General features: G+C 40.3%; 1 protein-coding gene across 1 annotated transcript in view; it reads left to right on the top strand.

Moving 5' to 3' along the window:
- PTGER3 (prostaglandin E receptor 3) overlaps positions 1–16,007 on the top strand; it is an 80,859-nt gene that overhangs the window by 63,278 nt on the left and 1,574 nt on the right. The window contains exon 3 of the mRNA XM_007182920.2: positions 13,429–13,520. Within this exon, the coding sequence (XP_007182982.1) occupies positions 13,429–13,520 (92 nt within the window). The remainder of the gene's footprint in view (positions 1–13,428; positions 13,521–16,007) is intronic.

The raw sequence follows: 16,007 nt of genomic DNA, 5'->3' as shown, positions 1-16,007 counted from the left end.
CTGTGACTTACCTTTTAAAAACTGGATGTAAAATTGCAATGAGACCTTCCATTGACTGTCTCTGATTATAAGTTATACAACAGAACAACACTTGCAACTATTATTAGATTTAATTTGTCTTTAGTTGTATACTCCTGACTTGTTTAGAATTAGGATGGGCTTCTTTTATTAGTCATCTTGGGCACTGTTTCAGCTTCCTTCTTCATCTCCCTTATAATGCCTTAAACTGGAAAACAAAGGCCCATAGTCACAGATTTAAAAGGTGGTCACTATATTTATTTAGTGTTATTTGCATTTGTTTGGCTCTTGGAGTCTCTACTTTTGCTAAAGGCTGGGGTGATAATTGTACAGTCTAAACTTAGGTATTTTTTTAATGTCTTTAAAAATCTTCTATACAGAACAAAACTTCCTTACAAGTCTATGTTCTCTGCTGGCTGGGTCAGGGGCTGGGAGGTGGGACAGTAGAGGGTAGGTTCTTAAACTTACAGTTGAAGGTATGTTGTCCATCTGTTTTCTCAGTTTGTATTAACTCAGTCTCTTTAAGGGATGTGTTCTTTCTTCATGGTGTCTCCCAGCTCCTTCTTTCCTTAGCCAAGATGGCATCTGTGTGACGGAAGAAGCTTATATTCCCTCATGGCAATGGGGGCAGTTAAAGAGAGGCAGCTTGTCCACACAGGGGACCTGGTTCTCTCCGCTGGGTCCTCCCTACCCTCCCTAGAGTTGATTTTGGTCTTCCTGGTTGCTGGGTAGCTGCTGGCATCCCCCGTTGATTCAGGGCTGGTGAAGCCTGTGAACTGTTTCCTCAGCACATTTGAGCCCTGTGGTCCTACTTTGCTGACTCAGCCCCATTGCTGTCTCACTGGCACAGCAGACCCTCAAGACTCTGCCACTTCCTTCCTCTGGAAACTGCTTTGGGCTGTCCAACCCATAGGAACTGCTATCTCTGCCAGGGTGTCACTCTGGTCCCGAACATAGCAGCTCCATGGCAGCTCCTCTGGCGTTTAGCTTTCTTCTCTTTTCCATGAACCCCAGGGAGACTCTGGGGGACCTTCTCTACCATGTGAGGGCTGGGGGCACCCAGACAATCATCGTGGCCTCTCTCTGCTATTCCCCTTCTCCAGCAGTATCCAGACATGTGTGCCAGGGCACACTCTGAGACTGTGTCCTCAAAGACTTGTAACCATCCCTTCTTTCTACTTGAGGTTTCTATTCTTTTGTCACCCTCCCACTTGTGGGGTTTGATGCTGAGGCAGTTGTGGTGGAGAAATAAAGACATCTCTCCTGCTTCTCTTCCTATATCATCCCCGCCTCCTAGCACTAGAAAGGCTTTTGCCTGCCTCCATGCCATTTCCTCCTTCTTAAATTGGTCCCATTTGCCTGGGACTATGATGATGGAATGGTTTCCATGGCTGTGGGGAGGAAATGGGAAACAATACTTTTACTGATCCAAAAAATAATTAGGAGGTATTTAAAGCTTCAAAGAATATTGTTGTTGTTTCATCAAAATACTTTCCCTATTTTTCTGAACTGCACAACTTCATTTTTTCCCATCTTTGAAAAAGTTTAAAAAATATTTTCCCTTTCAACTGGAGAGTAGGTTGTGAGTTCCTAGGTTACCTTTATTTTCTTAGTAATTTTGAATAGTTAAAATAATTTTGTTATTTTGATCAACCTAAATAATGTTATTATTTAAGTGAATTAGCAACATAACAGATAGCTACAACAGCTAAGCCATGCAGTACTGTACACCCAGTAACAACAAGTTTTCATTATTCAAACCGACAATTATGGGCATTAATAGGCCTCTGGCCAGCTCAAGTTCTCCATGACAATGAATCACTGCAGGCCAGGATTTTTCAGGAGCCAGGCTCAGATTAAAGTCTATGTCTGGGTATAGGGCTATATCCCCCTGGTTCTGAGAATCAGAAAACTCCAGATGTGGAACAAACCAACAAAATTCAATGGATCAGAGAGCAGCAAGGATGGTGTAGGAAAGGGTTAGTCTCTAGTCTACTATCTTGTTGATGCCAATCAATTGTTCTTCCTTTTGCATGGTTTACCTTTATAGACCTGGGGAGTGCATACAAGATAAGGCAGGTTGTGAATTTGACCAGGTGTGCATGGCTATCACCAAGCTTAAAGAAAAAGAATCTCCCTTATACATACATAGTGCATCATAAGTCAGCCAGCAAATACTAACTAGTGCCACTCTGTGTCATATATCATGCTGGGCTCTTTGGAGTTAGTTAGAGTATTTATAGTACAGGCCCTGCTTTTAAAGAACTAGAATCTTAATGAAAAGATCATGCATTCATTCATTCACTCAGCAAATATTTATTGAGTTCATCCTTTGTTCCAGGCACTGTGATATGTGGGCATGATGCAGAAACAAAATAGGTGTGAACCCTGCTTCCATGGAACTTACAATCAGGAGATACTGATACTTCTAAGTGACTTTGGCTATGTCCGAACAACCCCAATTCTAGCCAAATGGAAGGAAGAATGTTGCAGCCCACTCACAAATGATGTTCCCAAAGTGGGAGGCAAGGTGTAAGACTGTAATAATTCATCTAGCAGCTCTGTGTGATTATACAAATTGCTGTAAATGTAGCTGGTAGAATAATTTCACTGAGGAAAAGTTCCTTCTGAGTTGGTACCAGAGGCAGATGTACGGTTAAGCTAATGAAGCTCAGGCTTCAAAGCCCCTCATTTCACAGGCCTTTTCCGAGGTCTGGTTTTATATTCATTTCATTAAAGAAAGTTGTATATGCTTCAGGTTCTGCAAGCCTGGATCCAGTTCTGTCTGGTATGGTACCCAGGTTTGCATGGAGAAAGTGGGATTTGACCTAGCTCTTGAAAGAAAAGTAGGCTGTGCATATTTCCCAAAAGAATGAGAGCCCAACATATATACAATGGAATATTACTCAGCCATAAAAAGAAACGAAATTGAGTTATTTGCAGTGAGGTGGATGGACCTAGAAACTGTCATACAGAGTGAGGTAAGTCAGAAAGAGAAAAACAAATACCATATGTTAACACATATATATAGAATCTAAAAAAACAACAACAACAATGGTTCTGAAGGACCTAAGGGCAGGACAGGAATAAAGACGCAGACATAGAGAATGGACTTGAGGACACAGGGAGGGGGAAGGGTAAGCTGGGACGAAGTGAGAGAGTTGCATGGACATATATACACTACCAAATGTAAAATAGATAGCTAGTGGGAAGCAGCTGCATAGCACAGGGAGATCAGCTCAGTGCTTTGTGACCACCTAGAGGGGTGGGATAGGGAGGATGGGAGGGAGATGCAAGAGGGAGGAGATATGGGGATATATGTATACATATAGCTGATTCACTTTGTTATAAAGAAGAAACTAACACACCATTAAAGCAATTATACTCCAATAAATTTGTTTAAAAAAAAAGACCCAACACAGCCAAAAATAAATAAATAGAAATTAAAAAAAAAAAAAGAATGGGAGCCCATTCAGGACGAGGAGAATTGTAGGGACAGTGTACAGGGTGAATTGGTGGGCAGTGAGTTGATTGATGGGCAGTAAGAACTGCTAAAGTAGGGATCCGATTACCAACTCATCAACTAAGGTGTCTGCAATGGCCAATGTTGTTGTTTAGTCTCTTTGCGATGTAAGAAATGGAGCACCACTCAGGTTAACTCAAGCAAGGGGAGGTTTATTATAATGGAATATCATGGCCTGGAGTACGTAGGCTGGAGTTGGAGGGTAGATCAGGATCCAGAGAATCAACTGTTGGAATAAATGAGTTCCTTGCTAATCCTCTGCCATCATTGGACCTAGCTATTTTCTATCTGTTTGACTGTGTTTCCATTACCAACTGCCAAGTCTTTCTCTCCACTGTCAATATAATTTCTTAACTTTATAATTTTTCTTTACTTACAATATCTGCTTCCTCATGGCACTGGTCCTGCTGCTAACTTCCTGATTTTTTCAACATTTCCAAATTCAGATTCTCAAGAGAGGAAATATCTGCCTTGTCAGCTCATTGTTCCTTGACTGGCAAGGCTATATGTCTTAGGTTTGTATACCTTGTCCAACTGGGTATTCCTGGGATATGCAGAATCCTTGTACAAGATATGGTAGCCTGTGGATGTGGATGCCCCTTCAGTGGGGCTGTGAGCAGAGGAACTTCCCTTATAAGGGTCTGTAGGTGCAGGTGGTATAACGAATGACATGCCCAATGTAGCTGAAATAGCTAATACTTCCTGAGAGCTTACTCTGTGTCAATTTCTGTTTTAAGCACTTCCTATACATTCTCCCTTTTAATCCTACTGATAATATTATGGGGTAGAACTACTGCTGTTCCCATTTAACTGAGGAGGCAACTGATGCCCTGCAAATTCAACTAACTTCCTCAAGGTCACACAGCTAATAACTATTGGAACCAGGATTCTAACCAGGTATGTTTTAGAATCCATTTTTTTTTCAATGCCATAGGCTGAATGTGGGATTTTATGAGGGCTGGGTTATAGCAGAGACTAGAGGCAGAGAAATCACTTAGGGGACTAAAGAAGGTTGCAGTGACACTGTGGGTGGGTAATAAAGGAGGAACTAAGAAAGATGCAGAATGGTTAGGGAAGAAAGGATTTCCTAGATACATTAAAAAAAAAAAAAACAAGAATCACTTAGATTTGGTGATAAGTTGGAATTGGAATTTTGAAATAAATATTCAAGTAAAATGCATGATAAGGGCCCTTAATGAAAAGAACTAGTTGGAAAAGAGATTTAAATTTTCTTAGCAGTGGAAAAATGACTAAATTGGCTCTTGGGAAGTATAGTATCCAAAGATATTATCAAATGCTGTGGAAGAAACTATTATATTCTTCTTACAGAGAAGTAGTATTCAGTCAAAATTTCCCCACCTCTGGATATTACCCACAAAAGGCTGGCTAGATTTCAGGGTATTGAGAAACTCTCGTATTTCATTTATATAATGTAAGCCAGATTTCTGAAGGGAAAACTTTCCCCCCCGCTTACTTTGTAGCATGAAATAAAGAAAATTTCGGGGGTGAGGTACAACCTCAGTGTTGATATTCCAGCTTCTCAGAGTCTCCTGAGAGGCCAGATGTGAGAGCAGATGTTGCAGGCACTGTAACAGGTGTGGCAGAGGGGTGGATAGTATTCCCTGGGAGCCAGAGGCTAGAGCAACCATTGCTCCCTGTAGAGTCTGGGATGCTTCTCCCAGAATGGGATTTTTTTTTTTTTGAATTTTTGAATTTCACTTTATTTTTTTATACAGCAGGTTCTTATTATCCCAATCTCTCAATTCATCTCCCCACCACCATCCCCCCACCACCATCCCCCCACCACCAATCCCCACCACCATCCTCTCCACCATCCCCCCCACCATCCCCCCCACCATCCCCCACCATCCCCCCACCATCCCCCACCATCCCCCATCCCCCCATCCCCCCCACCATCCCCCCTTACCATCCCCCCTTACCATCCCCCCTTACCATCCCCCCTTGGTGTCTATACGTTTGTTCTCTACATCTGTGTCTCAATTTCTGCCCTGTAAACCTGTACCATTTTTCTAGGTTCCACATATATGCATTAATATACAGTATTTGTTTTTCTCTTTCTGACTTACTTCACTCTGTATGACAGTCTCTAGATCCATCCACGTCTCTACAAATGACCCAATTTCGTTCCTTTTTATGGCTGAGTAACACAGAATGAGATTTTTAACATTTAGCCTTCCTTCCTGCATGAGGTTTCTGGCTACCAGTTATCAGTCTGTAATCCCCCAAATTGTGTCAAAGTCTTAGACTTCTCTGAGGTGGGAAGCCGTTCTGCCTCCTCAGCTGCTGCCAAGCTTTACCCAATCTTAGTCCCGAAGTGAAGTGCCCATTACTGCCAGCTGCACTTGTGCTTTTCTTTCTTTCTTTTTTTTTTTTAAATTTACTTATTTAATTTTGGCTGCGTTGGGTCTTCGTTGCTGCACGTGGGCTTTCTCTAGTTGCTGCGAGCGGGGGCTACTCTTCGTTGTGGTGCACAGGCTTCTCATTGCGGTGGCTTCTCTTGTTGCGGAGCATAGGCTCTAGGCGCGCGGGCTTCAGTAGTTGTAGCTCGCGGGCTCCAGAGCGCAGGCGCAGTAGTTGTGACGCACGGGCTTAGTTGCTCCGCAGTATGTGGGATCTTCCCAGACCAGGGCTTGAACCCTTGTCCCCTGCATTGGCAGGCCGATTCTTAACCACTGCACCACCAGGGAAGCCCACTTGTGCTTTTCTGACTCTTGTATGTTCTAGCATCTGTCTTTGTTCAAGCTTCCCCCTCCTCCCTACCAATTCTTTTCACACCTTATACCTCTTGATGAAACCTCACCCCCCAAAACAAAAGCCACTTTTATTTCCCTTTCTCTGAATTCTTAGGGTTTCTACAATCTGTACTATTGTGAGGAAACCAGTGTGAATTACATTTAAGGTATATTCTCTTTCGAACACATTTTAATGTTTTAGAAGGAGAAAAAGGCAGAACGCCTTTAAAAGACTAGGTTAAAACAGAAGCATTGGAGGTCACATAGCCGAGTTTCAGTGTAAAATTTTTGGACTGTAAGGCTGTAAAAACCCGAAGATGAAGTTCTACTGAGGAGGTGATTGTCAGACATTAGAGCCTTTATGTAGCCTTAGCTGCTCAGAGTCTCAGGGAGAGCATGAAGACCATCATTAGAAAAAAGGCGCTGCACCTCCCTCTTTCATTTCTCTGAGAAGAGAAAGATGAAGGGAAGGAAAGCTTTGAGGAGTAAGAAGCAAAACTGTTTCTTCTTCTTGATAGAGTGGAATAGGAGGACCCAGAGTAGAAGCGATGCCTCACTCCGAGACCAGAAAGTGCATAATGACCGTAGATAATGCACCAGCGGTACGCATTTCCTTAGAATGTTGCTGAAGCTTCCATATCTATCTTTATCCCTTATACAGAATAATTAACTGATTTTTTAAAAATCAGAAAGCAATATTTTTACTGTTAAGTAATGAACTAGGAGCAAAAGGCCTAGTTTCTAGTCCTGGATCTAGGTCTAGACTTGAGCAAGTTACTTAACTTTGTTGAGCTTTCATTTTTTTTTTCATCTATAAAATGGAAACAATATCCACCCACTTGCAGGCACTCTATGTAAAAACACATAGAAATCATTCGTTTAAACATTAAACAGTAATTAAGCTGCTTTGTGGCAGGCTCTGGTCTAGTCACTGGGGGTGCATCAGTGAACAAAAACAGATAAAAATCTCTGTCCTTGTGGGGTTCACTGACTAGTATAATTGGCCAGGTCACATTTTAGTTTTTCACACTGCTCAGTTATCCACCTCTTTCTTTTTTTATGAAACAAGTGTTTGCTGAATAACTGTTATATTCTGGGGGTGTTTACAAGTGAATCAAATCTATAGATTGATTATGGGGCCTTATGATGGAACAGAAATAAGGAGGCTGAATTCCAGACAAGACTCTGCTGCAAGCTAGCTAGCTTTATTTTTTAGTTATAAAAAATAACTTTGTCACATATTTGCATTTCAATATTCTAAAATTATCTATATTTTTTCTCCTGGAGTAGGTCAAATTCTGCCCCTACTGACTTACATGTTTTACTTATTTCTTTAATCAATTAACCCCTTTTAAAAAAAAGTATTTATTTTATTTATTTATTTTTGGCTGCATTGGGTCTTCGTTGCTGAGTGTAGGCTTTCTCTAGTTGTGAGCGGGGGCTACTCTTTGTTGCAGTGCGTGGGCTTCTCTTGTTGTGGAGCACGGGCTCTAGGCGCACGGGCTTTGGTAGTTGTGGCACATGGGCTCAAAAGTTGTGGCTCACAGGCTTAGTTGCTCTGCAGCATGTGAGGTCTTCCTGGACCAGGGCTCGAACCCGTGTCCCCTGCATTGGCAGGCAGATTCTTAACCACTGCATCACCAGGAAAGTCCCCAATTAACCCCTTTTTATACATTATGAAAATAAAACATTTAGTTCAGCCCTCATCAGAATGATTTGTTCATTCCAAATTAATGAAGTTTCATTATACTTGTATAAAAAGAGGACAATCTTGTAAATATTAGATCTTAGTATGCAGCATAGGTGTATCTAGCTCAAGTACTACAATACCAGAGATGATAGTAAATTCCAAAGTTTCCAAGAGACTAGTTTTACTGTCACTGGGATGAAATCCAATTATAGAGGAAGTGTAGAGTGTAGTTAGCATGTATTCTGGGACCAGACTGTCTGCATTTGAATCCAAGCTCTGCCACTTACCTGTGGGTGACCCTGGACAAGTTATTTTACCTTTCTTTTCCTCAGTTTCCTCATCTGTCAAGTGGAGAGATGATAGTAGTGCAAACTTCAAAGAATGAACACTTGTCAAATGTTTAGAACAGTGCCTGACAAAGGGAAAGAACTTTATAATTTGGGGCTGTCTTTTAGGAGGGAGTTGAAGGGAGAGGAAATAAGAGTAGCGGATATATCATGTAGAGAAGCTGGTGGTAAAGGGAGCGAGAGATTGGACCACACTTACAGAAAGGGGAAGGGACAAGCAGTCAAGAACAGGTGTTTGTGTGTATTTTATTTCCCAAGATAAGGGAAGCCTATGACTTTTGAAGGCAGTGGAATAGAGCCAGGGAACAGAAAGTTGGAAGAGGGAGGGTTAGCTATAGGCGCAGGGTGATCTATAACAAGGACACAGGTAGTTAGAGGTGATGGAAGGTAAGTAATCATCAAATAGTTTTCTCTGTGTTCCTCAGGAATTCAGCTAGCCTTTATAATATATTACACATCTGGCATTGAAATCCTGAAGACAATAGATCAGACCATACACCTCCGCTGTTCAGGATCAAACAGTGGATGGGGAGAAATTAGTGAGATGATGCGAACTAAACAGAGGGAACTTTAGCAACATGCTGAAGAGTAGTCTGCACTCTGTGGTGCAGCTGGGTCGTTCTGAAAGGAACCTCACAGACAGACTAACGCAGGGTTCACCAGACAGAGGCAGGGTGGCTCCAGGAACACAGGCATCCGGCATCCTCAGCCAAGCCACTAACAGCCAGGGTCCACCCGCAAGCCATGGCAGCAGACCCAACACCTGGGTTGTGTTCAGGTGACTGGAGTGGCCACTCGTACATCAATCTTTTTATCGCAATTGCCACAGGAAAATAATTTGGTCCAAGAGTCAAATGCAAAGTGAAGGTCACACACACACACACACACACACACACAGATAGTCTTTTCTATCTTAACAGGAATCTTTAAAAATATCCTGTAATAAGGCTGAGTAAATGAAGCTGCTTTAACTGAAAATCTTTGGGTTCTCATATCCAGAGAGAGGACCAGCTTCGCTAGCAGCTTGGGTATTATACATATTTGGTAATTTGGGAAGAACACACAAAGCTATAAGCTTAGCTAAAACAAGAGGAAGAGGACTTATTTTGAGCTGGACAGTGTCTTCATGGTGATAAGAGCTAAGATGTCTGAGAGGCCCATTAGCACCTGTACGTCCTACACTCTCAGGAAAGACTCATACTTTGATGTGGATGAAATTCAGTGTCTTAAAGCGGTAAAGCATTAAATGGATTAAACGTAAAAGAGTTTGGCATTGCCTGACATAAATATTTCTACCTTTTCTCCCTTCCACCCAAGGTAATTCCCTTTCAAGTATTGCTTCTCAATATAGATTAAGAAGTTTTATCCCTAGCTAGAGGGAGTCCAGGCATCAGTAGCAGGAGTGAAGAAGATTATTTTCAACAGGACACCCCGCTGAACAGAGCTCCCCAGTCTACACACATGGGCAGTCTCCTCCACTACTAGCTAAACTTAACTTGCCAAATATTTGCTTGGAGTGTGTCCCACATGACTGGATCCCTACGCAGAACCTATCGGATCCCGTACACCAGTTCTATACCCATCCCCGGCTTCTGCTTGTTTTGCTGCCAATTGTTCACACCAGTACCTTCAGAGGCTCACCCACAGGCAGAACCAGCATAACCTACGGGTTTTACTCCTCCCCAAAGCAGCAATGACTTATGGGTATGGGAGTAGGAAAGCCCAGACCCTTTGTCTAGAGATGGGATAAACTCTGAAATGTAGTTTACACTCCAGAGTTTCCCAAAGCTTCAGACTGAGACTGGAATTACCTAAAATCTCACCACATCATGGCTTCTTCTCCTTCTCTGTCCTACTTTCCCACTCCCTTACTGTTTCTCCTGGGAGTACATCCTTAATAAGTCACTTGCATACAAGCCCTTGGCTCAGGGTCTGCCTCTGGGAATACTCAGCACAAGACAGTCCTTACTTATTATTCATTGATTCCTTCATTGATTCATTCAAAAAAGTGCACTGAGTGTCTAAGTGCTTTCATCCCAGTCCAGTGGGTTAGAGTGATATATAGTTAGGTGAAAGGTAACCATGGATATGCTCAAGTATTATATGGGACATACAGAGACTACACATTTCTAGAGTCAAAAGAAACTTAAAATATGAACATATCATCATGCCTGATAAAGTGATTTCTACCTAGTAGGTTCTTATGTGTGCCAAAAGATTTGGTTAGTCCTTGGCCTCATAATGTTGACCACTGAGGAGAGCCAATCATTTCTTAGAATGCTGTTTTACTCACAAACATTTATTGGGCTCCTGCTATGAATCAGAAAGTGAGAAACTGACACACTCATAAGTATGGGGTTTGCCAAAAAGTTTGTTCCGGTTTTTCTGTAAGATGTTACAGAAAAACCCAAACAAACGTTTTGGCCAATCCAGTACAATATAATGAGATAATTACATCTTGAATAATGTATACGATGCCATGGATATATGATAGAAGGAAAGATACTTTTCCAAGAAAACAAAAGACTGGATCTTGGAGGAAAAGTACAATTGATTCTGGACAGAAGTAGAGAGAGGCATTTTAGAAAGGGAATAGCAAACTCCATAGTAATTAGGTGTAGAAGAGCCTTGGCAGGTTTCTGGAAGTGTGAGTAGTTTACAGGATTAAATCAAGGGTCACACGAAGAGGAGAAGCAGGAGATAAACCCAGAGGTGGAGGTTGGAACCACTCAGTGGTGCACCTTAGGTACTTCAGAACTTTATCCTGTAGCAATGGGGAACCTTCAAAGATGTTTAGGATTTGCCAAGGTTTGCCTTGGAAACAATACGAAGGATGTGTTAGAGAAAAGAAAGACTCCAGTCAGAAACACTAGTTAGTTAGAAGGCTGTTATTAGGTTGAATCAGATATAATTTCCAATATCCAACCATTTTTGATCCAACAAAAATGTGAATTTCATATAGTTCAGATTGATACACTGCACAAGAAGAATGAGGGTGAGACTCTGAACAATGACGTGAAGACTGGAGAGAAGGAGTGAAATAAAAGAGACACACAGGAGAGAAAATTGGCATGAAATGCAGGGGCAGAGTAAGCTGCAGAATTAGGTGTGACCGTGAAGCAGAATTTTGTAATGTGAATGACGGAGTGAATCACGTAGAATGTCCATAGGGGAGATGGGTTCCACCAGGGGAGTGGTTTAGGGGGTGGAACAGGGCACCATACCATGCTTCAGAACTCACGGCTCTTCACCTATTACCTTGCAGTGCCTCATTTCTCTTTAGTTCCTTCTTTTCCTGCTACTTGACATTGGACAGGCATATGATACCCAAATGCCTACTGTTATATTTGCTCTTAAAGTTGGGCCAACAAATAATGCAATCCCAAGTGTATTACTTAGTTAAAGCAGTCCTCTAAATGAGAACCTAAGCAGCATGACATCAGGAAGAGAAACTTAGCGGTCCTCTAGTGAAGGGACCCAATCTAACCAGATTGCTCTTTAACAGATGGAGGGTCTTCTCATACAGGGGCACCCAGGGGATTCTGAAAGTCTCAGAGAATGAAGAGGAAAACCTGTTTTGTTTTTCTTTTCTACTTTGACCTCGACTCTGACCACTCTTCCAGATCCACAATGTTTCTATAAAAAGTGTCCCTGAACATCTTCTGTTTGCTCTGAAATAGATATTGGCCAAATTATATTTTTTTGTTGCAATGAAGACGTGTCATTTTATTGTCCTTCAAATAACCCTGCCTTCCTAAAACAAAAAATTGTCTATTTGCTTAACACAGTCAAGAACTGGAGAACCACATGTCTGTCTGGACATTTTATATAATGTCACGCCACTTGGGTTGGACATGCTATTTAAGATGATCTTAACTATACTCTTGAGAAAAAAAGGACTCTAGCAATCTGATAAAAAAGACTGACTAAGGATACATTGAATTCAATTTCTTTTTGTTCTTCCTTGTAACAATTTCTTATAAGAATTTCATTTCATTTTGCTAGTTCTTGTAAGAGAATTACTAAGAAATGTACAAAAAGGAAACATTTTTCAGGTATATTTTCTATTTATGTATTTCAACTTTGTCGAAATGTGTATATTTCAATATTTTATTGCATCGAATGAATTTAAGTGATTATTTGTAGAATGCTGTTGAGGGACGGGCCTCAGGGCAAATTATGCAGCATTGTTCATTCAGGCCACAAATACTTACCGACCGTCACCTATGTGCCAGGCGCTGTGGTAGCTGTTGGAGATGCAGTGATAAGCTAAGCCAGGCATGGTTTCTGCCCTCATGAAGCTTGTAGCCTAGAGATAACAACTCGTGTTAAACAAATAATCACACAAATAACTAGTCGTTACAAACTACAATGAATTCTTGCAAAGAAAATAGTGGGTCACACAGTGGGAGACCAGTCCTAGTCAACAGGGTATTCTCTGAGGAAGTGATTTTCCAAGTTAAGACCTGAAGGACAAGTAGCAGTCAGCCAGGTGATGAGGGAACGGAAGAGCACTCTGGGTAGGGGAAGCTTCAAGTGCAAAGGCCCTGAGGTAGGGAGGAGGATGACCTTGTTTGTGACATTCCTGGACGGCTAGTGTGGCCTGAGCACACGGTAGCAAAAGGTTCAAAGCAAAGCTGGAGTTGCAGCCGGAGGCTGGATCAAACAGATAACGTTAAGAATTTTGATCTGTACCCTAAGAGCAACAGGAAGCCACTGAAAGCTGGAGAGTGGTAGAATTAGATTTAGCTATAAAGATCATTTGAAGTCAGTGAGCTTTCATTCGGCATTTAACGAATGCTGTGATAAATGCTCTAGGGCTCCCGAAGTCACATTAGACCCGATTTCTGCTCTCATGTGATGTCTGGTGTGTCAGTGTGGGAAGAAATAGAATGTGGGTCAAAGCACAGAGGCAGGAATGGGACAGTTTCGGGGAGATAATATCTAAAACATCTTTGTTTACTCGGTCATAACCGATGGGCATTGATGTATGGATTGGGGCTCTGCTGTTTTTTTAAAGATGTTCAGGGAAGTGTCATCTGATGAAAGGAGTCATAATCAATAATTCATCCACTGAAACCCTCTGTCTGTTCACAGATCAGGCACCACACAAACAACTATGCCTCCAGCTCCACCTCTTTACCCCACCAGTGCTCCTCAACCTTGATGTGGAGTGACCACTTGGAAAGGTGAGATGTAGAAGCCGCCTGGATCTACAGCTTAGCCCTCCCCCATCTCTCTGTTCTGCTCCGAGTTCATGTTACAAAGGCAGAATATCTCTAAGAATTAAAATGCAAACTAAGCACACACATCTGATTAAGGAGGACTAGATTCCCCAAGGAGCTACTGTTGTTTTTTACAACTTCACTTACATTTCCTCCAATTACGAACTTTCTGAGACTGGCTCCAGGCTGCTCTTGGAACTGACCAACTCTCATGTAGTGAAAGAGCCTTCACGTCATTTACTTTTCATAGTAAGAACAGTCTCCAGGAGTATTTCTTAAATTTTTTTTAAATTGAAGTATAGGTGATTTACAATGTCATGTTATTTTCAGGTGTACAGCACAGAAATTCATACATATATATATTATATACATATATATATTATATATATACATATATATTATACATACATATATATATTTTATATATATATATATATATGTATATATATATATTCTTTTTCAAATTCTTCCCCCTTATAGGTTATTACAAAATACTGAGTATAGTTCCCTGTGCTATACAGTAGGTCCTTATTGGTTATCTATTTTGTACGTAGTATTGTATACATGTTAATCCCATCCTTCCAGGAGTATTTTAACACTAAAAGTGACCCCTGTTTTGCTTAAGCACCAGAACTCAGCATGTTCACCATATGTTTAGTACACTCTTACTTGCCCTTTCGATTATATCTGTTTTGTATAAAACATATATTTCAATGAATGAACATTGCAGAAAGCAGAACATAATGCCAAATGTGATGCACGTTTGGTCAGACTAAATTTTGAGCATTAGTTTCCTCCCTCAAACATTTCCTTTCAATATTCTTGTTACTGACTGTAGGGTTAACTGAATGAATAGTCTTCTGCGTATCATTGCATTGTGTGATCTTTTTTGTTTTAATGAGAGCATGTAAAAAGTTTTAATTTATTTTCAAAGATAGCACATGTCTTTTCAAATAAGTTGAACTCTTCATTTTTGATGGAAAGTCAGCATGTTCATTTTATTTCATTCCCTGGGTACAGCTGGGTACGATAGCTCCTCTACTCAATATAAGTTGTTATGAGAGATGTGGACATTCAAGCAGCTCAATTTCTTTGACCATTTGTTCTCCCATAGTGGCAGTAACTGAGAGATAATCACTTCTGTTCTTCAGGGCAAGATCTAAATGTGTTTTTCAATAAATACTGTGCAACAATGCCCAAAGGATAAGAATAAGCTGGTTGCTTCTGGAACATACCTCAAAAATCACAAGGCCAATAAAGTTTTTACTCAACTTACTTTTATGATCTTATATCCTTCCCCTGGATATCTGCCTGTAATATACATATTACAGGCACTGTTTTGCTATGAACACAGATCCCTTGGAAAACAAAAGAAGGGAAAAGAAGGGAGATACCCAGCTCCCATCTCATTATTGGTAGGTTCATGCTAATCCCACTTTTAATTTTTTAAAGTAAATCTTATCATACTTCCCCTCATTATATAAATAAGCCAGGCTCTCTATAGAAACTTTGGAAAATAAAGAAAATTAGAAAGAAAGGCAACTTATTAAACTTTACTTCCACTACTCAAGAAAAACCCACCATCATTTTAGTATATTTCTCTCTTCATTTTCCCCTACACTTTCCTTGATTTAGTTTTACATACTTATGATAATATATACTCATTATTGTGTCTTGTTTTTTTACTTCATTTAACATAAAATAAGCATTCCTCAGATTATTTACAAATTATTTTTAAAGTAACTTTAATATTTATGTAATAGCCTATTAAAAGAATATACTATAGTTTACTTAATCATATGTGTGTTCAAATTTGGCACCGTGATGAATAGAGTTGTATCTATTACCCAAAGACTGAAATGCAGAATTAAAAAAAAAAATTGTGATTGTTTTTACCAAAAGTATACTTTAAAGAATAAATAATATATAAATTTTTAATATTCTTGAAAGATGCCTATAGTCTGCTTTCAAAAAGAATTACTAGAGATTTAAAATTTCTTCAGCAATGTGTGAGAGTTTCTACTTTGCTTTATTCTAACCAGCACTGTATGTATCTTAAGACACACACACAATACTTTGTTGGTTTGATAGGAGAAAAATTGTATTTCATGGCTCTTTTAATCAGTACACTTCCTGATGCTTTTAGAGTGTGGTTATATACTGATTAGTGCTTGTTTTTAAGGCAAGATTATTTGACCATTCAATGTTTATACAATCGATATAGTTTTATAATTTGATTATTCTTCTGGATTACAATCTTGGAAACCAGAAAAATTGCTCAGAATGAAGGCATACACTTAGCATAATTAAATGATCCAGAGGCTTACATGATCCAAAATCCAGAATTATTTAAATTGTTTTTATTTACAAAACACAGATGTAATTACTTCAAACAAGAATGTTTTGGGGCTTCCCTGGTGGCGCAGTGGTTGAGAATCTGCCTGCCAATGC

This window comes from Balaenoptera acutorostrata, chromosome 1 (genome assembly GCF_949987535.1).
Source record: "Balaenoptera acutorostrata chromosome 1, mBalAcu1.1, whole genome shotgun sequence".
Lineage (NCBI taxonomy): Eukaryota > Metazoa > Chordata > Mammalia > Artiodactyla > Balaenopteridae > Balaenoptera > Balaenoptera acutorostrata.
The sequence above is the reverse complement of the archived record's forward strand: the minus strand, read 5'-3'. Positions and strand labels throughout refer to the sequence as shown.